General features: G+C 47.5%; 2 protein-coding genes across 5 annotated transcripts; both read right to left on the minus strand.

Annotated features, from left to right (window-relative positions):
• Positions 1-1,113: 1,113 nt before the first annotated feature.
• On the minus strand, positions 1,114-4,745 carry ALDOC (aldolase, fructose-bisphosphate C). The gene is made up of 9 exons (XM_036340715.1): positions 4,601-4,745; positions 3,390-3,511; positions 3,092-3,303; positions 2,920-2,974; positions 2,665-2,825; positions 2,469-2,552; positions 2,070-2,244; positions 1,739-1,938; positions 1,114-1,601 (listed from the first exon to the last, which is right to left on the minus strand). The coding sequence occupies exons 2-9, from the start codon at positions 3,499-3,501 to the stop codon at positions 1,506-1,508; spliced, it is 1,095 nt and encodes a 364-aa protein (XP_036196608.1). The 5' UTR covers positions 3,502-3,511; positions 4,601-4,745; the 3' UTR covers positions 1,114-1,505.
• Positions 4,746-4,887: 142 nt separating this feature from the next.
• SPAG5 (sperm associated antigen 5) lies at positions 4,888-20,986 on the minus strand. 4 transcript variants are annotated; one of them, XM_036340712.1, is made up of 24 exons: positions 20,843-20,986; positions 20,517-20,642; positions 16,762-17,858; positions 16,472-16,655; positions 13,186-13,260; positions 12,655-12,747; positions 12,431-12,565; positions 12,099-12,218; positions 11,885-11,977; positions 11,669-11,782; positions 11,228-11,321; positions 10,926-11,073; positions 10,744-10,846; positions 10,406-10,539; positions 10,074-10,212; positions 7,675-7,786; positions 7,428-7,514; positions 7,048-7,168; positions 6,834-6,945; positions 6,365-6,445; positions 6,046-6,201; positions 5,891-5,965; positions 5,680-5,760; positions 5,355-5,551 (listed from the first exon to the last, which is right to left on the minus strand). In XM_036340712.1, exons 1-24 carry the CDS (start codon positions 20,885-20,887, stop codon positions 5,480-5,482), a joined length of 3,597 nt encoding a protein of 1,198 aa, XP_036196605.1. In that variant the 5' UTR covers positions 20,888-20,986; the 3' UTR covers positions 5,355-5,479. The 4 variants fall into 4 exon arrangements, with proteins under 4 accessions (XP_036196604.1, XP_036196607.1, XP_036196606.1 ...); XM_036340711.1 differs by having other exon boundaries at positions 4,888-5,551; positions 5,680-5,965; XM_036340714.1 differs by lacking the exon at positions 7,428-7,514 and having other exon boundaries at positions 4,888-5,551; positions 5,680-5,965.
• Between the last annotated feature and the right edge of the window lie 55 nt (positions 20,987-21,041).

Raw genomic sequence — 21,041 nt, forward strand, 5'->3', positions numbered from 1 at the left:
AGGGCCTGGCAGGAACACACAGAAAGTACTATATAAATATTAGTTGCTTTTTGGGGTTTTTTTTTGTTAATCCTCACCTGAGGATATTTTTTCCATTGATTTTTTTTGAGAGAGAGTGGAAGAGGAGAGAGAGAAACATGATGTGAGAGACACATTAGTTGCCTCCCTCACACACCCCTCCCCTCTGAGGCAGAGATCGAACCTGCAACCCAGGGAGGTGCCCTTGACTGGGAACTGAACCCACAGCCCTTCAGTGCTCAGACTGATGCTCTAACCACCACTGAGGCACACAGGCCAGGGTAATAGTAGCTATTTTTAATATAAGGTCAGATCACACTGGACCTACATTCCCATACTGCAAGGGGATATGTAGCATTGGTTGTGCACTTTACACATAGTATGGCCTCCCCAGTTCACACAGAACACATCCAGCAGCTTCTTTCATCTTTTTATCTGCTCAGATAGACCTAGGTGTTTGACCTCCCCCCACATCCCAGCCAAGTGGTCAAAGTTCATCATGAGAACTCACAGGTCTGCCCTTGCCCAGACCCTCCAATTGGTCCCCTCTGCACCCCCATCTATCCCAAATGGGAGTGGACAATAGCCCTTGGCAACCTCCTAGATACCATTCTCAGTCTGGCATTCCCAAGCCTTGGGGTTTTCCCTTGTTGGGCAGGAGCCCAGGTGCTCCTCCTGCAGTAGCTCCCCCTAGCAGAGTGTGTCAAGCCCTGGCAGGGCTCAACACAGCTGAGAAATGAGAGACTCCCATCCCTTCCTGTCCCAGTTTGAGGCCTTGGACAAAAGCTGCCTTCAGGAATTGCTCAGGTCGTGCAACACTCCGTCCTGCTACAGCTGTAGCCTTGTGCTTCTGATATGGTAGTTCCTGAAAGACTTGCAGCCCTCTGTATTGCCATGCTCTAGCCTTGGAGAGCAACAGGCAGGAGCTTGAGACGGGAATGGTGATTGGGTGTACCTCTCCCCCATAAACTTAAAACCCAGTGAATCAAAACCCATTCTCTCCACCTCCACAGTCAGAGGGCCCACAGACAGAGTCAGCAGAGATCAGAAACTGAGAGGTGGGGATTTGATGTGTAAAACAGACAGACAAAGTAGCATGTTATGCTATCATTTATTTGCTATGTGGTATGTACCCAAAGCATAAGTCAGGTCCGGTGTCCTACCCTCTGATCCCAGGAGAAAGGGCAGGCAAGGAGAGCCCAAGGAGAAGCTACCCCATCAAGGGGAAGAGTAGCTGGCAAAGGCAAGGGGAGACCCGGGCATCCTGCTCTGACTTCTAGCAAGTTCTCCTGCCCTCAGCCATGAGGGGCTCCCTATCTTCCCATCTAGTGGTCCCAGGTGCAGCAATGGGAGAGGGAAGGGGAGGAGAAAAAAGGAAGATGACTCAGTGCGGGGTGGAGGCATCTTTGCTCTGCAAAGCTATTTGGCCCTAGCTATAGCTACAGGCAAAACTGGGTGGCCGGGCCCAGAGCTGTGGAATGGAGTACTCAGTAGGCATGGTTTGCAATGTAGAGGGACTGTGCTGCCGCTCCTCCATCGTCTCCACTGCCTTCATACTTGCCCTGGGCTGCCAGCCCATTCACCTGCAAAAGTGAGAGGAGGTAAGGAGTAAGCCGACTGAGCCGGCCCACAGGTGCCAAAGGCTGTAGTCTCTGGGTGCTACCCCCTGCCTAGCTACACACCACTACCCCCAAACCAACCACCACCCCTAGCTCCCAACCTCAGCCCGCTTGATGAACTCCTCAGTGGCAGCCCCAGCATTGTCCCGTTGCCCTCGCCAGGCACTGAGTGCAGAGGCCTGCAGAGCACGCCCATAGGAGAAGGTGAGGGCCCAGGGCCGCGGAAGGGGGCAGCGGTTGATAGCATTGAGGTTGAGCGATGCCTCCTCTTCACTCTGACCCCCAGACAGGAAGGTCACTCCTAGAGAGAAAAAGAGAAGACAAATTGATCAGTCACTCCCTGTTTTTCCAGGGTTAGGGACCCCTGAAGGCCACAAGAAGAACCTGAGGATCAGTCTAAAGATAGGAGTAAGTTAGGAAGCAGGGTGGTACCTGGGACAGCTGGAGGCACAGTGCGACGCAGGGCAGTGACAGTTGCCATGGCAACCTCCTCTGGGCTATACTTGATAGGACAGGCATGGCCAGGGGTCACCATGTTGGGCTTCAGCAGGGTCCCTTCCAGGTACACATGATGGTCACTCAGAGCCTTATACACAGCCGCCAGGACCTGAGGATCAGAGGAGGTTTACTAAGGTCTGCTCTATGCTCTCTGTCTGGAGGTGGGTGGGCATGACTGTGAGGGTCAGTACAGGCTCAGACTCACAGGTCTATTCTAGGATAAAAAAAATAAAAGTGCTTGGGGAAAGTGCCTGCATCTGAACCAGGAACTGGGAACAAGCTCCCTGTCAGGCTGTCCCTGTGGTATGTGTCTGTGCCCAGGTGTGGACTCACCTTCTCAGTGACATACTGGCAACGTTTGAGGTCATGGTCTCCATCAGGCAGGATTTCAGGTTCCACAATAGGCACAATGCCATTCTGCAGGTAAGAGAAGAGTAGCTTGGCAGGGGCGGTAGTAGAATGGGAGAAAGTTCTCTCTCCACCAGGCACAGGGCACCCATCTGAACCCCTCACGCATGCATGCACACACCTGCTGGCAGATGCTGGCATAGCGGGCCAGCACATTGGCATTCTCCAGAATGGCAAGTGCTGAGGGCGTGCGTTCACTGATTTTCAGCACACAGCGCCACTTGGCAAAGTCGGCGCCATCCTTCTTATATTGGGCACAGCGTTCTGAGAGCCCATCCAGCCCTGTGGGCATAGTGCTGGTCTCATCACTCTGCTCCTTTTTGCCAGCATCAACCACCCACCAATCCTGTAATCCTAAAGCCCACCCATCCTGTACCTTGAGTGGTAGTTTCTCCATCAGTCCCGGCTAGGGGGACTACACCTTTGTCAACCTGAAGGGAAAACAAAGGCAGAAGGCTGAACCCAGGCAGGATTCCCCTTGACACCCCTCACATACACACACACACCTATTTCCATGCTCAGTCCCCATCCAGGGCTAGTGGCTGCACCTTGATGCCAACGACAATGCCCTTATCCTGGATGGTACGGACGAAGGGGACACCATTATCATCTTTCTGGTAAAGTGTCTCGTGAAAGAAGATGACACCTCCAAGGCACTTCTTCACTCGGTCATCAGCGCTGAACAGGACCTGGCGGTACAAACGGCGGTTCTCCTCTGTGTTCTCCACCCCGATTTGGCTCAGCCGCTTAGCCATGCTGCCTGGGGGCAAACGTACAGCGGTGACAAGGTCATTCCCAGGGCTTCCTGGCCACCTCTACCCTGACCAACCACAGGCCCCCACCTACCTACAGACTCATCTGCAGCCAGGATGCCTTTGCCTGGGGCCACAATCCGGAGGGCAATGTCAGACAACTCCTTTTTCTGCTCAGCAGAAAGGGCTGGATGTGAATGGGGCATGGTGACAGCTCTGTGGAATGGAGACAAGATATAAAAGCTGGACCCCACCCACTATCTCCTCTGCTTCCTCTCCTGGTCATATGGGCCAAATGGCCCTCCCCCCTGCTCCCCAGTAAGCACCGGGCTGGGAACAGAGTAGCAGTGCTTGGCATGGGTCCTGGGCATCAAAGTGGCACCAATTTATCTGACAGCTAACAGGCTTGGGGACCCAGTTCCCACATCTCCTTTTGTCTCTGATGGGCACCCTTCCCAGCCCAGGAGAAAGATGCAGGGTGGGGGTGGGGAGTTAAGCAGCCCTCAAGCTACAGGTCTTCTTATGAAACTACTGCCCAAATGAAAACGCCAATCCTTCTTTCCTTGAATTTGGCCCCTTCCTCAGGTAGGTATAAGCCCTGACCTTTCCAACTTCCGTTTTCTCATCCTCAGCAGGGCCCTAGGGAAAGTGCACTTACTTCCAAGCCATCACAATGAGGCAAAAGGACACATCACCCTTCTTTCCCCAGCTTGTGGAGGAAAAGGTTGGGAGGAGGGGGGCAGGTAGGGAGTAGGAATGGCAGGCTTCTCTAACCAGTTTTCCATACCCCAAACCTGTTGTCTCTGCATTTAAGAGATGGGAGCAGAGGGTTGATATAGAAAGGAATGAGTAGAGAGGCTGAGAAAGGGAGGGAGAGATGCAGGAGGAGAAGGCAGGAGATTTGTTGGGTGCTGATAGAGAGACAGGCTAACTAGTCAGGAGGAAGGACCTAGATCAGAGCAACAGAGAAAGCAAAAGAACTGTAGAGAGAATTTAGCCAAGGAGAGGGAGCAGATGAGATTAAAATGGTCTTGGTGGAAGAGGCTGACCCCAAGAAAAAAACCCAGAAGGCAGAAGATGATTTGGGATTGGAAAAGCTGAGGTTCCAGCATGAGCGCTGCGAGGAAGGGGTGTTGTGGGAGGTCTGAACCATGGGGTTTAGAGTGGACAGGAAGGAGAGAGATTGAAGGAGAGAGCTGAGATGGCACATCCAAGGGCACAGGGAACAGGGCAAAGATGGCAGGGGCAAGAGTCAGGAAGAGGAAGCTGAGACGCTGAGCAGTTCCCGCCTCACCCGGGCCTCACCTGTGAGCAGCGAGTTAAGTGGCAGCAGCACAGAACAGCCTGGGCTCAGGTCTGAAACAGCTGTGGCTTCAGCCCTGGCTCCTGTAAATGAGGCTGAGGATGCCGCAGAGCTACGTGACTCCCCGGGGGGCGGGGCCATCACCTCCCCGCCCGGGCCACGCCCCTCCCTAGGACTGGTGTCCTGGGAAGGCCACGCCCACAGAGGCGGGGCAACGAGGTGGAGTGACTATCCTGCCAGGACCTCCGAGGCTGTTGTGGACTGTCCCCCTCCCACCTCGTGGAGCCCTGCCATCAGGGCCCCAGAGGCAGGAAATGGCCTGCCCTCATTTCTGTCACAATTGCCTTTACCATGTGCTGGGCACTGTACTGGATGTTGGGGATTAAGCCTGGTCTAATGAAGGAGAGTCACCTAAACAGTCACAACAGGTAGCAGGGCAGAGGCACCAACGAAGTGTGGGAGTCCAGGGCAGAGTTTCTCTGTCCTCACCCCCTTATTCATAAGGGCCTACTGGAGAATGAAGCCTTGTCTATCCCCATCCCCACCCCCAAGCTGTGAGCCAGGGAACAAGCAGTCCAGTCAGTGCCCAGCATATTTGGGGAAGCCACAGAAGGGAGGAGGGGCAGCTGGTTTTGGCCCTGGATGCAGCAGAAGGGGTGAGTGGAGGGTGCCCCGGCAGGAGTGCCAAGCTGCTTCTCCACTGACTTTATCCACCCCCTCTCACCCAAGAAACAAGATTCAGTGAGCTTGCAGAAATACATTAAATACACTTTATTTACATAGCATTAAACCTAGCTGGCTCCATGCCAATTGGTCCTGGTGTTGGGGCAGGGGAGTATTGCAGGTAGAGAGGGGTGAAACAGACTCCAGCTTTTAGTTTCTTAGCTCAGAAATTCCAGCAATTCCTGTAGCTCCTTGCAACCCCTCACGACCTCTGGGATGGACAGCAGAGTCTGGGAAGAGACACAGAATAGGCAGCTCAGAGTCACAGCCCCAGGAAGCACCCACTGAGTTAGCCGGGAGAAAACAAAAGCCACAGAGAAGCCTGCAATATTGCATTAGTTCACCTCCCTCCCTCTACCTCATAAATATGCTGAACAATGTCATCAAGTTTCTTTAACTCCTTGTCAGAGCGCCGAAGATTCTCCTCCAGGATGTTTCTCTAGAAAGCAAATAAGTTGCCTAAGTCCTATGCTTAAAAGAACAGCATAGCTTGTGGGGCAAGGAGAATATGGCAGGGCTCTTGCTGGGTGTGGTGAGAAATGGACCCCCAGTGGCATGGAAATTCTTACATGGCTCTGGAACTTGACCATGAGTTTTTCCTTCTCATTTTTCATCTCCAGGAACATCACCCTCAGTTTGTCCACCTATAGGTATGTCCAGATCAGTAGGGGCACAGCCTAGGGTTTCCACCAGCTGCCCAGCTCCTCTGTTAACTCTAAGTCACCTCCTGGGAGAGCCACACTTTCTCCTGGATCCAGTTCGTGGCCATGGGCTGACAGCTGGGGTCCAGCTGGCCTGCCAGGGTCTCTTGGAGCACCTTAGTCTCCGTCTCCGCACGCCGAAGTGAGCGGGTAAGCTGGGTCACCTCCTCTCTAAGGCTCTGGGGATGAGAATGGAGAGGTACATAGTAGCCCTCAAAGGTCCTCTCCATCATTCCTATCCCATGCTGTGAACAAGGTAGACCAGGGGATCCAATTCCCACATTTGGGATCTTGGCTACCAGTGGCACAGAAGGCAGAGGGTCGGGCATCATGATGACGTACTATGAGCTCGCCACTCTTGTCTATCTGCTCTAAAATCTTCTCGTTCTGCTGCTGTATCACTTCCTGGAGCTCCTTTTCATTCTGTGAAGGGAAGGGAGGTAAGAAGGCACTGAGAGAACTGGCTTCTTTGTAGCCCTTGCCAGGAGATGGGATTTAGTGCCTGACCCATGCTCAGCCCAGGTTGCTACCAATTGATAACACGTTTCTTCCTCTAGGGCTGAGTCAGGCAAGGCACATCTCAGTGTTGAGAGAGCTCTGCTAGAGTTCCTGACTTCTAGGTCGGCCTAGGAGATGGGTCAGCCCATAGCTAATTCCCAAACATGTGAAATGTCTGACCCCAGGAAGGGAAAAACTAGGGCAGTGGTTGGAAAATCCCCACCACCCAGATTCCCAGAGAGACAGTGGTTCCCAGTGGGCCAGTACAGCTGCCCCAGTTCTTCATCGCCCCACTTCTAAGCCCCTCCTTCACCTTGTAGCGCAAGCACAAGGCCTGGTTCAGCTTCTCTATGTCCGCTTCCTTTGCCTTCTGGGCTTCCTGATGCTGTTCTTCTTGGGCCTGTAGCCTAGCCTGCAGATCACAACTAGGGGAGAGAAGAATTCAGCATTATTCCTGTCCTCTCGAGGGCTAGCTGTGTCTTGATGTAAGGGTCTGACCTCTCTCACCAAGACTGCACTCCACTCACATCTTTCGCTGCAGAGTCCTGACAGCTTCTTCTTTAGACTCTTGCAGCAGGGAACACAGGCTCTGAAGCTCTAGAGTCATAGTACTCATTTCTTCCAGGCTCTTCTCCATGCCTGGGGTCTCTGAAAGAGAAAGTCCTAGATAGAGGTAGAGCACTTTAGCTCTGAAAGGAAGGAGTGTGTAGCCATTATTTCCGCAACTCTTATCCATGTTCCCACCCATAGGATTTGGTGTCCAGAACATCACAGGTCCCAAAAGACAGAAATAAAATGAGCCCGAGTAGAATTGAGGTTTTTAGAGCAAAGCACTTTTCACTGCTTTAGTCTTTATCATCACTACTTGATCTAGAAATGAGGCAGGATCCCTGGAGCCCATCCTAACCTGTAGGCTGAGGGGAAACCATTGATGCAACTCGGGTGAAAGCACTCTTGTCACTTCCAAGCAAGGCCACAGGAGCTGATTCTGGCTCTAAAACAAAAACCAACCATGGTATAGGGCCCCTCTGGTGATCCAGTTAGGAATCTGCCATAGTAGAAGCCAAGGAGAGGTCTGTGGGTGGGCATCTTTAACAGCTGAAGATATCAGCAGGGTCATAATTTTCCCACCCCTAATATCCAGGGCCTCTAACCTTTGTCTGCCATTGCTGTCAAGATGCTTCCCAAGAAGGTGCTGTCCGTGGACAGAGGGTGTTCCTGGGCAGAAGCACAGGCTGTGCTTTTCAGGAGGGTCTCTGGCTCAGCCTAAGGGCAAATTACAACAAAACATCAGCTGCTTTTCAGGGTAGTGATTTCCCTGGACCATAGCCTCACACATTCATTTACATACTGTCTATGGCTGCTCTTGAACTACAAAGGCAAAGTTAAGTAGTTAAGGCAGAGACCACATGGCTGGCAAAGCTTAAAATATTTATTGCATTTCACTTTAAAGGAAAAGTTTGCCAACCCCAGTTCTAGAGTGTCACCATCTTTCCAACCATCTAGACATCATCATCCACTCTTCCACCTTAATCCTACATCTAATTGGTCACAAGGTTCTATTACTTCTACTTCCTAAATAAGAATTGGATTCATCCAAACCACCCCTCCTCTCTACCCTATCTATAACTGCCATTAGTTCAATCCTTCAAATCTGGCATCCTGCCTACTTCTGCAGCCTTGTCTCCTTGTCATTCTCACCCCAAAACTCCTACACTCCAATTATAAAAAACTTCTTCCAAGTCCCCAAACTTGCCCCATTCCATGTGAGTAGTGTCTTGCCTTGTTTACATATAGTCCCAGCACCTCACCCAAGTCTTGTTAGACTTGGGTAGACACCACAAAAAAGTATGCATAGTGCCTCTATGACTTTCATATACCGTTCCCTCTGCCTGGTGGGCCTTCCTATATACTCACCCTTGACAAACTTCTTAAGCCATCCCAAGGACAGTTAAGACATCCTAACTCTCAAAGTTAGAACTAATGCTCCTTTCTCTGCGCTCCCACAGTGATCATCCATGCAGACCTCTATCATGATCACTGCCTGTCTTCCCTGCAAGACTATGGATTCTTTTGCATTTCCTGCGTTCAGTACACAGTAGGGAAGAGGGTCAGATCATAAGCTCATAAGCACCTTCAGAGTTCAAGATTTTGGTTGTACCTTTAACTGCTGAATGAGCTAATTAGCTCTGTATTCTGCAAGATGTTAACCATTTATAGTTTAGAGAGCACTGCAGGGAAGCCAAAGAAGCAAGACTAAATTTCTGCTTTCTTTAAACACAATGTAGTTGAAGAGACCAGACATCCAAGGAAAATTAATACAAGTGCAAGGGATCACTGAGTCTATGTGATGTGGGAACATTTCAAAGAAGAAGGTGAACTACAGCAGCGGTCGCCGACCTTTCGGACCTCACGGGCCACCGGTTGGCAACTGCTGAACTAGAGAGTATTTTAATCGGAAAGTAAAAGGTATTTCCAGTTTGAAGACAGAGAAGATGGATATGGTAACAGCCCAAGTCTAGGTGTGAATGGAGATGGGACGTGGGTAGTGTATAGGATGTCTAATCTAGTTGGAATAAAAGGTTCATAACAGGGAGGTAGGAGACACATAAATAAAAGTTTGAGTGACAGGTGGAAGAGGTCCTGTAGCCAAATGAAAGTCACTGAAAGCCACAGAGATGGAACAAGAGTAGTGTTTTAGGAAAATCATTCTATACAATAAAGATACAACTGGAAAATCTCAGTAAGCTAGGAATAGAGGGGAACTTCCTCAACTTGGTAAAGAATATCTACATGCCCTAGCCGGTTTGGCTCAGTGGATAGAGTGTTGGCCTGCAGACTGAGGGGTCAAGAGCACATGCCTGGTTTGTGGGCTCAGTCCCCAGTAGGGGGCGTGCAGAAGGCAGCCAATCAATGATTCTCTCTCATCATTGATGTTTCTATCTCTCTCTCCCTCTCCCTTCTTCTCTGAAGTAAATTAAATATATATATATATATATATATAGAGAGAGAGAGAGAGAGAGAGAGAGAGAGAGAGAGAGAGAGAGAGAGAGAGAGACACATAGCCAACCCTGTTAGGAACCTTGTTAGGAACCTATATATATATCTACAGCCCAGCTGGTATGGCTCAGTGGTTGAGCAGTGACCCATGAACCAAGAAATCACCAATTCGATTCCCGATCAGGGCACAGGCTCAGGTTGCAGGTTTGATCCCCAGCCAATCTATGTTTCTCTCTCATCAATGTTTCTATCTCTCTATCCCTCTCCCTTCCTCTCTCTCTCTCTCTCAAATTAAAAAAAAAAAATTTATCTACAAAAAACCTACAGCTAACATCATACTTAATGGTAAGAAACTTGAAGCTTTCCCTTTAAGATCAGGTACAAAGCAAGGTTGTCCCCTCTCTCTCCTTTTCAACATCGTAGAGAAAGTTCTAACTAATGCAGTAAGACAAGAAAAGGAAACAAGAGATATGCAGATTAGGAAAGAAGAAATGAAACCGTCTTTATTCAAAGATATGACTGGAAGGGAAGAGAAGGAACCCCCAGATCCTACCGTCTCCTTTAGTTTTGTGTGTAAGAAGAAGGTCAGGCTCTGCAGTTGCTCAGTCAGCACCCTTAGCTCTTGGGAATACTGGCGTGTCTTCTCCAGGTCTTTCTCCTGGTTCTCTGCTATGGTGCTAGCCAGTTTAGCCCTGAAATAAGGAAGGACAGAGAGACCATGGAACACCTTCTCTGAACACCTCTCCCAAATCCCACATAGAACTGCATTCAAAGAGGGAAACAAAAGGCTCTTGGACAATTCCATCCTTGGAGACGTTAGCTTCTAGAAGGCTTTCTGGGAAAGACAAGCAATTAAAGATAAGCACAAAAAGGTAGACATCTTACTTCAGGTTCTCTACGGTGTCTTTGAGGTCCTCACACTGCAGGCTGCGCTCCCGGAGCACTTCCAATGTGCTCTTCAACTGACACTCAACCTGGCCCAGCTCCAAATGAGCGACCTGGTTCTCTTGGTCTGCAAACTGGGGAGATGGGAGATGGGAGATGGGAGAAGGAAGAAAGGAAAGGTGTGAGAAAGAGGGGGGAGAAAAATGAATCTAAGTGGGACTTATGAGAGCCCTTGGGACAAAGGCATTTTCTAGTCTCTAGTCTCAAACCTCACCTCAATACCATCAGGTAAGAGTCACACTCCAGCCAGCTCCCGTGCCCCAGGCCATATTCCTTACCTCCAGAGTCTCCTTCAGGTCCTGCACCTCCTTGGCCAGGACAGCATGTTGTTGCTGCAGCTCTGCTTGTATGTGTTTTAGTGTCATCTCTTCCTTTTGCCATCTGCCAGAGACCTTACATTAGATTCCACTGGCCCTATATCCTGGGCACCTACTGCCACAATAACCTGATAGGAACTCACTGAGCAGCCTGCTTCTCGTTGCTCTGGGTAAGCTGGCAGAGCAACTCATCCTTCATGGCCAGGTCCTGGGTACAGTGGGCATGCTGACTCTGTAGCTCTTGTAGCTGACTCTGCATGCTGGCCAGCATCTGTAGCTGAGCTCGGAGATCTAAACCAAAAGTATCCTAATCACACCATGTGGTCACCAGGCCAGAACCTCCCCACACTTGTGCTCCAAACAAGTGTTCTAGAGCACTTTCTTGTTCTACAGTCACACCCCAAGCCTTAGCAGGGCACAACTGCTTACATGCATGCACACACACCTGTTGCTAGGCGACTATTTTCCAACTCTAGTTGCTCTATTTGGCCTTTGCAGTCCTCTAGCTGGGCAGAGACTTGTTCCAGCTCCCTGGAAACCTAGGAAGAAAAGATCATTTTCCTCCCACAGTTCCTCCAGAGTCGAGTGCCAGAACTTGGTCCAGCTTCTCTTTCTGGACAGAACAGCAAACCATCTTGCAGCAACACTGCAGCAAATAAGGCTGATCCTCAGGAAAAAGTAGAAACAGGAGAAAAGTTGTTGAAGAAGATGCTGAAGGACAAAGGAAATTACTAGACCCAAGGCCATCTTACAGGGAAGGAACCTGGATGGTCTCCAAACCCACAGGGTAGGAAGCCCAGTCCAGGGTAAGAGGCTACTCATTAGAAAGGCCTTCTGTAGAGAAGGAGGAAACCAGGCCTAAGCAGTCCCCACTCCTGGTTTGTACCTGCTGCTTTTCCTCAACTGCAGCATCACGTTCCTGTAGGGTCTGCCGGCTCTTGGCTGTGAGCTTCTCTGTGAGTTCTCGAGACCGGCTCAGCAGAGCTGTCCATGTTATATACTACCAGGGGAAGCGAGCAGGTCAGTCAAGCACTCTTGAGGCAAGGTTCCTAACAGGGTTGGCTGTGACTAAAGGAGTGGTATGATGGTCCCAAATACTCACATCCTGTTGCATGGATATCCAGTCCTGTTGCAAGATTGAGATAAAGCTTGCTGTCTCCTGAGCCACCTCTTCTTGCTCAGTATGAAAACCTACCTATACGAGAAGAAGTGCCTATGGAAGGGCTCCCTTCCTCTGGACACAACAAAGTGGGGGTAAATGACCATGCTCCCGTGACTCAGCCTGGATCTCAATAAAGAAAATGCACTCAAATTACCAGTTGGGTCTGGGTCTCCTTCAAGAGTCCTCTGAATTCCCCCATGGATGCCAGGTTCTGTTGCAACTGGCTGATGCGTTGACTGGCATGTGCACAGAAAGCCTCTAGCACCGACTCTGCCTGTTTAGGGAAGGGGTTGTGAGGATACGGTGGGCAGAGGAGGGAAACAGCACCAAAAGCCTTGCTATCTGGCACATCAGTAGTTTAATTCATTATTCTCCCGGGCAGGCAATTCCCAGGCCCCTCATGTCTGTCTCAAGTAAACTTGTGTTCCTGCAGGAACCCTGAGGAAAAAACCTCCCACTTCCAGGAACAAAAGCCTGACACCTTACCGCATCCTTGCCTCTGAGGGCCATTTCCTCTCCGTGCTTTGCCTCCTCCCTTTCTGTTTTGAGACTCTGGAGCCTTGCCCTCAATTTCTTCAACACATCAAAACAGCAGGAGACCAAGGTTTCTGTGCGCCGAGACTACAAGATAAGAATCAGATGCTGTCTGGTTCCTTCTTTTGGCTTTCGGTCCCACCAGAGGCCTCTGCCTTCATCGTCATACTGCTTACCTCCTGACTCACAGTAGTTTTATCTTCTTCTAAGTGCAACAGAGACAGGTAAAGCAAGGATATCAGCTCTTTAGAGACCAGAACCCATGACTGCTGTGGAGGAAGAGGTGGTTAGGCTAGATCAAATAAAGTCACTAAGCAGGAAAACACTAACCCCAATTTCAAGCTCCAATTAGAAGGAGATGTTCTTTTTTAAAAATATATATTTTTATTGCTTTCAGAGAGGAAGAGGAAGATCGAAACATCAACGATGAGAGAGAATCATTGATCAGCTGCTTCCTACATGCACCCCACCGGGGATCGAGCTTGCAACCCAGGCATGTGCCCCTGACCGGAATCAAATCCCGGACCCTTTAGTCCACAGGCCAACGCTCTATCCACTGAGCCAAACCAGCTAGGGCAAGGAGAAGATGTTCTTAAGAAAGGTTTGGAGACCTTCCTCCCTTCATTCCATGGCTGATTACCACCACTGGCTGCATTCTTGATTTTCACAGGTGACCCAGTGGTGGTATAAGGCCAATCAACACTTACCATGACATTCCTGGTCTGCTGCAAAGTCTGTCCAATCTCTCGGTTTCCGTGAAGATGCTCCAGTTTCTTATTTATCTAGGCAGAGAAACAGAGTTGTTCCTTTTGCATAGATAGCATGCATCACCAGTACCTCATTTCCCCTCCTACCCACTGAGATACAGGAGCCTTTCCTATTAAAAACAGGAGCAAGGTCACAGTTTGATAAAGTCAAGTCAGAAAAATATCCAGATGTAGGTAAAAATTTCCCTTTTATAGTAACTTTTATTTTTAATTATAAAGATAGTGTCTATTGTGAAATTTTGGAAATAGAGAAGTGACTAAAATGGAAAAAGAAATCATTACATAATTTATTTTACCTCACCTCAAAGCCTCTCAGAGGTTATCTGAACTCTTGATTTCCTTTCTTTAAAAACCTTGAACTTATGTTAAACTTCATTTCCCATGTTATTAAAAACTCTTCATAAACATACTTTTAAATGATTGAAGAATATCCCATCTTATGGATACACCATTATTTTTTATTATATTTTTTCATTTTTTTTAAGTTACCATATTTTTGCAGAATGGTATAGGATATATTATCCCTAGAAGTGAACTTACCGGTCAAAAAGTTTGAACTGCTTTGAGGGTCTTACTTGAATGTCCTTCAAAAAAGGCTGAACCAACTTATATCCTCCTGACAGCAGGACAATGCTTACCAGCGTTATCTATTTTATTCTTTGCTATTTTGTCAGAAGAAAATTGCATCATTGTTTCATTTCTCTGATCACCAGTAATGATAACCTTCTCACATATTTATTAGCACTTTTATTTCCTTATTCTCTCAGTGTTCATTATCTTGGGGCAGACAAAAATCTTAGTATGATATGTAGAGTAGACACGTATGATCTCAAATACAGCAGAGCTATGGAAAGACTTAAAAGTTCTGACAGAAAAGTGGGGAGCCTTCATTACTGCTGAAGGCAGCCATCATCTGGGAAAAAAACGACTGCTGGAAGAACAGTGCCGAGTCACAATGTTATAGCAGTCTGGACTTAAGGGGGCAGATCTCTTGGAGTCCATCGCTCCTTTCCCCAGCAAAGCAGTCATCATTCCCTCCTGTGTCGTGCAGTGAGGCACGGAGTACCCCATGAGCCCCGGACAAGGCGCACAAGCTGTTCAGAGCTGAGCAGTCAGGCAGGTGATAAGATTAGTGTGAAGGAGGAAGCCAAGCGGCAAGGACATGGCACTGTGATGGGGAATGGCTGAAGGTGCTGTCATTTCCTCCTCTTTGGTTCTGCTTCAGTGGCCTCCAAAGGGATTTGGAAAGCTTTAGCGGAAGAGGTACAAGGCTGACTCAGGGACAGGGAACCAGGTCAAAGACAAGAGGAAAGGATACAAAAATAAGGAAACGCAGGAGAAAAACAGAGCAGCTAAGGAAATGATAAGACTATGATTTCCAGGATTTGGGCAAAAGGTGAAGTCATTGTTTGAGGATATTTTCAACCCAGAGGAGATCTTAGGGCATTTGGAGAACATCTCTTTTTTATTATTTTATTTTAGAGGACTTTTATTAAAGCTGGGGACAGTGAAACAAGAAAGGGCTGGGGAAATGAGTCTAGGCTGGTCTGCTTTGGCTCATTAAGAAGTCAGAGAAAAGGGGGCTTTGAGGACAGGTTCAGGGGGTTTGCCTGGGACGAGCTGCAACTCCCACTGTCCAATGCTGCAATGGTTGCAAGTCTCCTGGGGTCCCTTAGAGTTTAGGAGATGCACGCCTGTGGGGGAGGTTGAGGGGGAGGAGGAAGGGGAGGGGGAAGGCATGCTCCTGGGAGGGAGCCCACACCTGGAGAACATCTCTTTTTAGCAGCAACTACCTATTAATCTCTCCAGCCACAATACTGAGACTCTCAATTCCTTCCCCTGACACCATTCTCTTCCTTCCTCAGTCTGTGTTGTCACAGCTAGAGTCCTCTACAACACTGTTCTTTAAACTTTTTCTTCTCATATCTGTTATAATAATTTTGAAGACTGAGTGCCCTTAAGTTTAAAGGCTGTCATTTCCACCATATTATAAATATTGACAGTTTGAAATAAAACTATTAAATCAATCTTACATATATCCAATGGTATAAATACATACACCAGAATGATTTAATACCTATTTTATACCTTTAAAAATACATGAACAAGCTTTTTAAACAGTCAGAAATTTTACATCATCCCTTTTTCTTCTTTATGTGTATTTTTACTCCTCTCAGAATTTTATCCTATACTTTAAAGTCTGTTATTAATCAATATATCTGCAACAACAAAAGTTGATCTAAATTTAAATTACTTTTAAATTTCTCTGACCATAAGCTTTTATGTGAAAAAAATGTCCTTTAGAGAAATATTCTTAACAGTTGTATACTAACATTGTATTATTATTTTAATAAAATCCCAAACATACCTAGTAAAAATTTTTTTTAAATCCTCACCCAAGGATTATTTTTTTCCATTGATTTCTACAGAGTGAAAGGGAGGGAGAAGGGGGAGAGAGAGAAAGAGAAACAAAGATGTGAGAGAGACACATTGGTTGCCTCCCACACACACCCCTACCTGGGCTGGGGAACCCTGCAACCTGGCCATGTCCCCTGACCAGGAATTGAACTGTGACCTCCTGGTTCATGGATCGACGCTCAACCACTGAGCAACACCGGCCAGGCCACAAATATTTTCTATTATTCGACTGCTATCCCTTGACAATGTAAGATTCAGGATCGGCAGTAAATATGGTCTTCTTTAGTTAAGTGGGCAAGGGCAATTAAGAATGGAGAAATAGGAAAGCAAAAAATTAGCAGAATACATTTGGAAGATGAAGATATAGAAACCAATTCTTTTAAAACTATCCTTGCTTGTATTCCCTTAACAGTGGTTCTCAACCTTCTGGCCCTTTAAATATAGTTCCTCATGTTGTGACCCCCCAACCATAAAATCATTTTCGTTGCTACTTCATAACTGTAATTTTGCTACTGTTATGAATCGTAATGTAAATATCTGATATGCAGGATGGTCTTAGGTGACCCCTGTGAAAGGGTCGTTTGACCCCCAAAGGGGTCGCGACCCATAGGTTGAGAACCGCTGCCTTAGAAAGTCCTGATGAACCCCAGGGGTATAGTGAGTACCTACAGCTTTAACAAATTTTCCAGATCCACAGCTTTTACATATTCTAAGGTGCCTCTCCTTTGCCCTCTGGCAGTTTTTCAGTTTAAATTCTGAGAAAGAGGGCCCACTGGGATCCTCCACACCTTGGAAGTAACCTTCTTACCCCACTGCGAGAGGTGTCAGTTGTGTCAGTCTGTGTGCTACTATCCTGCACTTCTGGGTGAGGGGCAGTCAGCTGGCTCTTCCAATTCCGCAGCGGGCGAGAGAGAACCTCCAGAATGAGAAGAGAGTTCATCAAGTTATCTTCCAGGTCGTGTCGAGATAAGGCGGTCAGATCTGGAGGGTGGCTGCAGCAGAAAGAGAACGTGAGGAGAAAAAAGATAGGGGAAGGGATGGAAGTGGCAGGTCCGGGTTAATGAAGCCGAGAAGGCAGCAGGATATTGGGACACTTACTTCCCCCATAGGAGATGCTCCCTCTCAGAAGCACTGTCCTCGGTGCCCAGCAGGCCTGTCTGGGATGTGTTTGTACTCTTCTCCTGCGGCGGCGCTGGGGGAGTAAACCAAGTCCCCACCGAGCAAGTAGAGAAAGGAGCAGTGCCCGCGGCAGCGTCCTGAAGCGCAGAGGGAAGGGACAGGCTCTGGCGGAGGTTTTCCAGCACGACTGAAGTATTTACACCTTTTTCCAGCCAGGCCAGTGGCGACATCCAAGGCCCTGTGTCAGAGATGAGAATCCTGCCAGCATCTTCTACTGCTGGGCCCGGGGCTGCCTGGGATTCCATTTCTCCTGGATTTGGGGTCAGGCATGTGGACGGAATATCTTGCGTATCTGAGACAAGTGTTTGATCTCTCAGTTCAGCCTCCTCGGGGAGTATGGAAAAGCTCACTTCTCTTTCCTCTATAGCTCTGCGCTCTACAATATCCTGCCCTGAGTCCACATGACTGACAGGGAAATCCGCTGGGAAGGCAGTTGAAGGGGGAAGACAGAGCATGGAGGAAGGCAAGAAGGCGTTACTTTCAGAAGACACTAAGTCCCCGGGCACAGTCTCGGTTTTACTGTCCCTCGGGCTTTCCTTGGAACAGGGTAGCTGTTGCTCAGAACAGGGATTTGGTGGATGCTCCAACAGATGGGCTGGAGGGTCCTGAAATGTAAGTTTCTCAGGCATAGCAGGAACAACTTCTGAAAAGCTGTCTTTCATGCAGGGTTCCACCCCATTTCTCAGCAGATCTCCTGGCCTCAAAGGCTCATCCAGAGAAAACCTGTCTGTCTCAGCTATGGTATTCAAATGGGCCCCAAGTGTGATGTCTTGCTGCTGCCCTTCTGCAGAGGGTACAAGGACCATGGTTTTAACCGCATTGTTTTCCACTGGGTCTACTGCTTCCTCAGATGTTTTGGGAGTAGAGTTGTTTTGGGGAATCAGATTTAGGGGCTGCTCATCTGATTCATGTTGACAAGCTTCTAGCCACTTTGAGGGATGGCTGAACTGTTCTGATGGGGAGTCTGTCATCTTAGCATTTTCAAAATCCAGTGGAGATGAGCTGTTGCTGCCCTCCTGCCAAAGAAAACAAAAGCAGTTGACTAAGGCAATCAATTCCGGTTCTCAACATACAGTGACAGGTGAAAGATACTGTTCAAATTTGAAAAAGAGTAAGAGTTCTCATGACCTCTGCTTAGGTAAGATCTTGGCTAAGCCTTGCCCCTCAGAGACCCAATAGCAGGGAAAGAAAAGCTAGGAAGCTATTTTGGATCCTTCCAAGTGAATCCACCTATAGTAAAAGCAGGGCTGAGATAATTTATCTATATCAAAGTGGCCCCACTCCTCTTAAATTCTAACTCCAATTCACTTCTAGGGGGAACAGGTAAGAGGGGGTCCCTAGGCTCAAGCTCTGTTAGAATCTAGAGTTGGGCCAAGATTTTTCTCCTTCTCCAACAGAGTTAGAGAGCACTTGGCCCACAGAGACCCATGGACCCTAGGGAGAAAGGGCAACATCAACCTGTGCCAGTAACCTAGTCTCCTTGACCACAAGAGCTGAGGGCATCCTGAATACATGGGTTGAATCCACTGAACAGCTGGGATTTGAAGGGCTCTAGTCTTTGTAGCAGAGGGGAATAAAGAGCAGAAAGACTTCCTCCTAGTGCCCTAATAAGAGACTAACAACCTCCCTACTGCTAGTTCACAAGGACCACTGTACCTTCTACCACTTGCAGGGTTGCTGCTCCTGAGACTCAATGAACAAGAAAAGGAAAATACACATGCACTTAAGTGGATCTAGTAACCAGAGAAAGAACAAATCCTAAGATAATTAGAAAAGGTAGACCCCAACAAAACACAGCTGATGGAAGAAACAGATGACAATTTGAACTCAAAAAAGAGTATATAAAAACAAGTACAATGCATACACACACACACACACACTCACTTTCTGGAAATAAATATTACTGTTAAACAAAAAATTTCAGTAAAATGAATTGGAAGAGGATGGTCAGAGTTGAGACTGGCATTACTGGCCTGGACAATCAAATGGAAGAAATACCTTAAAGCAAAGATAAAAATACGCTCCCTCCACCCCCGCCCCCCCAAAAAAGTAAATCTTAGGGAAAAGCTACAAGAATTGGAATATAAATCCAATAAGTCTAACATGTGAATAAAACAAATTCCAGGAGAAAAGAGAACATATATAGGTGCATCACTGATTAACAAATACGTATTAGAAGAAAATTTCTCTAAAGACCTGAGTTTGCATATTGAAATGGCTCATCAAGTTCCAAAGAGATTAACAAGAAAAAAATAAAATTCTGAACTACAAGGGAGACAAAACTTTTTTTTTTTTTTTGCTTAGCTTCACTTTTCCTCTCTAATTTGCCCTTCCTCTGGAATTAATCTCTCCTACACGTGCCCTGCTCTTCCCATGTAACCAATTCATTTTAACATCCTGATGTATATCCTTCCATATTTTCCTCTGTGTTCTTTTAATAATATGCAACATACAAAATTACTTTATTGGTAGATCACAAAATAATTCTCATTATGTGTAGTAGTTATGTTCTATAAAGTCTCTGTGAATACTTAATTAGCAAATACTGAACTGCTGCTCCTAGGGGAAATATAGGGTATGTTCCTGCAAATTTCCTAGCAAACATTTTTATTAACCAATGAACTCAAATCTTATTTTACGTGTGTTTTTGTTCTAAAACACCTTATTTAATATATATTGTTGATTCATTAACATTGAAGTCACAGCCAACATCACTGATGCCTGCATGAAGCTTATTTAACTCATATAACGCACATCATAGCTTTCTTGCACTTAGGAACACTAGCCAGCACTTCAGCACTTATGTTTGGGGGCCATTTAAAACAGTGAAGTAACCAACTTAAAACACAAAATTTGAAAACCATGGCACTAAAATAGATCATGAGAAAGACATTTGTTTACAGTATGACCACTAAAACAAGAAGACAAAATGTCACCTTGTTCAACCTCAGCTGGGGATGTGTGTTTAAGGCGCTTCCTATTTTACTTTTTTATTTTTTTTGCTTCTCTGCATGTCCAAAAGTGTTGCAAATATTGATTTTGAGATTACAAATAACTTTTAGTGAGGTGAATTCACAAATACTGAATCCACAAATAATGAGGTTTGACCATATCCATTTCTCTGCATGCTGTTCTCATTTAACAATGTGCAAATCTCTCCATGTCAACAAAAAGCACACAAATGTAAAAACCATTGCACTAAATAGTTGGTGTAGAACTAATCCATAAGCTTCTATGGTGTGCATGAATCATAATTCATTAACAAATGGTCATTTGTTTCCATTTCTGCTTTGCTTCTACAAACAGTGCTAACATAAATAGCTTTGTACATATATAGTATTGCCTCTCTGTCAGCTGTCTGATCTCTGTCTGTGAGTCCATGTTAGAGGAAGACTACTAATCAAAATGATAGCATTTTCCTCTAACTTGGTAAAGATTAAACGGGGGAGGAGGTGATAAAATCTAACAGCTAAATAGAGATCCAGATTCTCAGTGGATTTTCTTTAACCACCCCAGAGCACCTCTCTGTTGGCCTGGATAGCTGTAAATAGATGTCACTAAGGTAGAAGACTTCATTATCGTTATTAATTACGTTCCAGCTCTGACCCTCAGTTCCTCTGAGCTGTCGGCCTCGGCAGAGAGCCCAGTGGAGAAGCTGGCCAGACGCATCTCACCTGCAGCCCCAGTTTGCACAGCGATGGGGTCAGCGAGTAGCATATCCCAGGCCCCTTCGCAGAGCTGGTGAGGGCTTCGGGCTGCAGGTTAAGCTCGCGGAGAGGCGTTCTCACAGGTGGTTCTCCCTAAGAAAGAATGAGACAGTGAGAGGAAGCCTGTGCTCTCAGCCCGCTCCCCACCCTCCCCGCTAAGAAGCTCAGGGCTCAGGGCTCGTACCCAAGAGGCGCTGAAGCTCCAGGACCCAGGAAACACTCCACGCGCCCCCGCCCCCGCCCCCGCCCCAGGCTGGACTCAGCTGTCTCTCTCCTTGAAGCTCTCCGCTCACCGGTTGGGGCGATGGCGACAGGCTCAGTTCTTTCACCCGCCACATCTTCGACACAGAACACAGACTGATCACCTCACAAACCGAGAGGTGACGGCTAGCTCACCCGTCGTCTTCATTTTAAAACTGCTCCGCGCTTCCGGATTGGCTGCGAAGCCCCAGTGCGTCAGTCTGGCGCGTCCGCTCGGGGCTCCAGACTGGT

Source organism: Myotis myotis, unplaced genomic scaffold (assembly GCF_014108235.1).
Source record: "Myotis myotis isolate mMyoMyo1 unplaced genomic scaffold, mMyoMyo1.p scaffold_m19_p_17, whole genome shotgun sequence".
Lineage (NCBI taxonomy): Eukaryota > Metazoa > Chordata > Mammalia > Chiroptera > Vespertilionidae > Myotis > Myotis myotis.

Excerpts from the sequence above, each read along its gene's own strand:
- ALDOC (XM_036340715.1), bottom strand. The coding sequence starts at position 3,501 with ATGCCCCATTCACATCCAGCCCTTTCTGCTGAGCAGAAAAAGGAGTTG. Across the intron at positions 2,553-2,664 it reads ATGCCAGCATCTGCCAGCAG|AATGGCATTGTGCCTATTGT; the intron begins GTGTGTGCATGC and ends TCTTACCTGCAG. Across the intron at positions 2,245-2,468 it reads GCCAGTATGTCACTGAGAAG|GTCCTGGCGGCTGTGTATAA; the intron begins GTGAGTCCACAC and ends TCTGATCCTCAG.
- SPAG5 (XM_036340711.1), bottom strand. The coding sequence starts at position 20,887 with ATGTGGCGGGTGAAAGAACTGAGCCTGTCGCCATCGCCCCAACCG. Across the intron at positions 11,978-12,098 it reads AGGAGACCCAGACCCAACTG|GTAGGTTTTCATACTGAGCA; the intron begins GTAATTTGAGTG and ends CTTCTCGTATAG. Across the intron at positions 6,446-6,833 it reads CCTTGTGCTTGCGCTACAAG|AATGAAAAGGAGCTCCAGGA; the intron begins GTGAAGGAGGGG and ends TTCCCTTCACAG.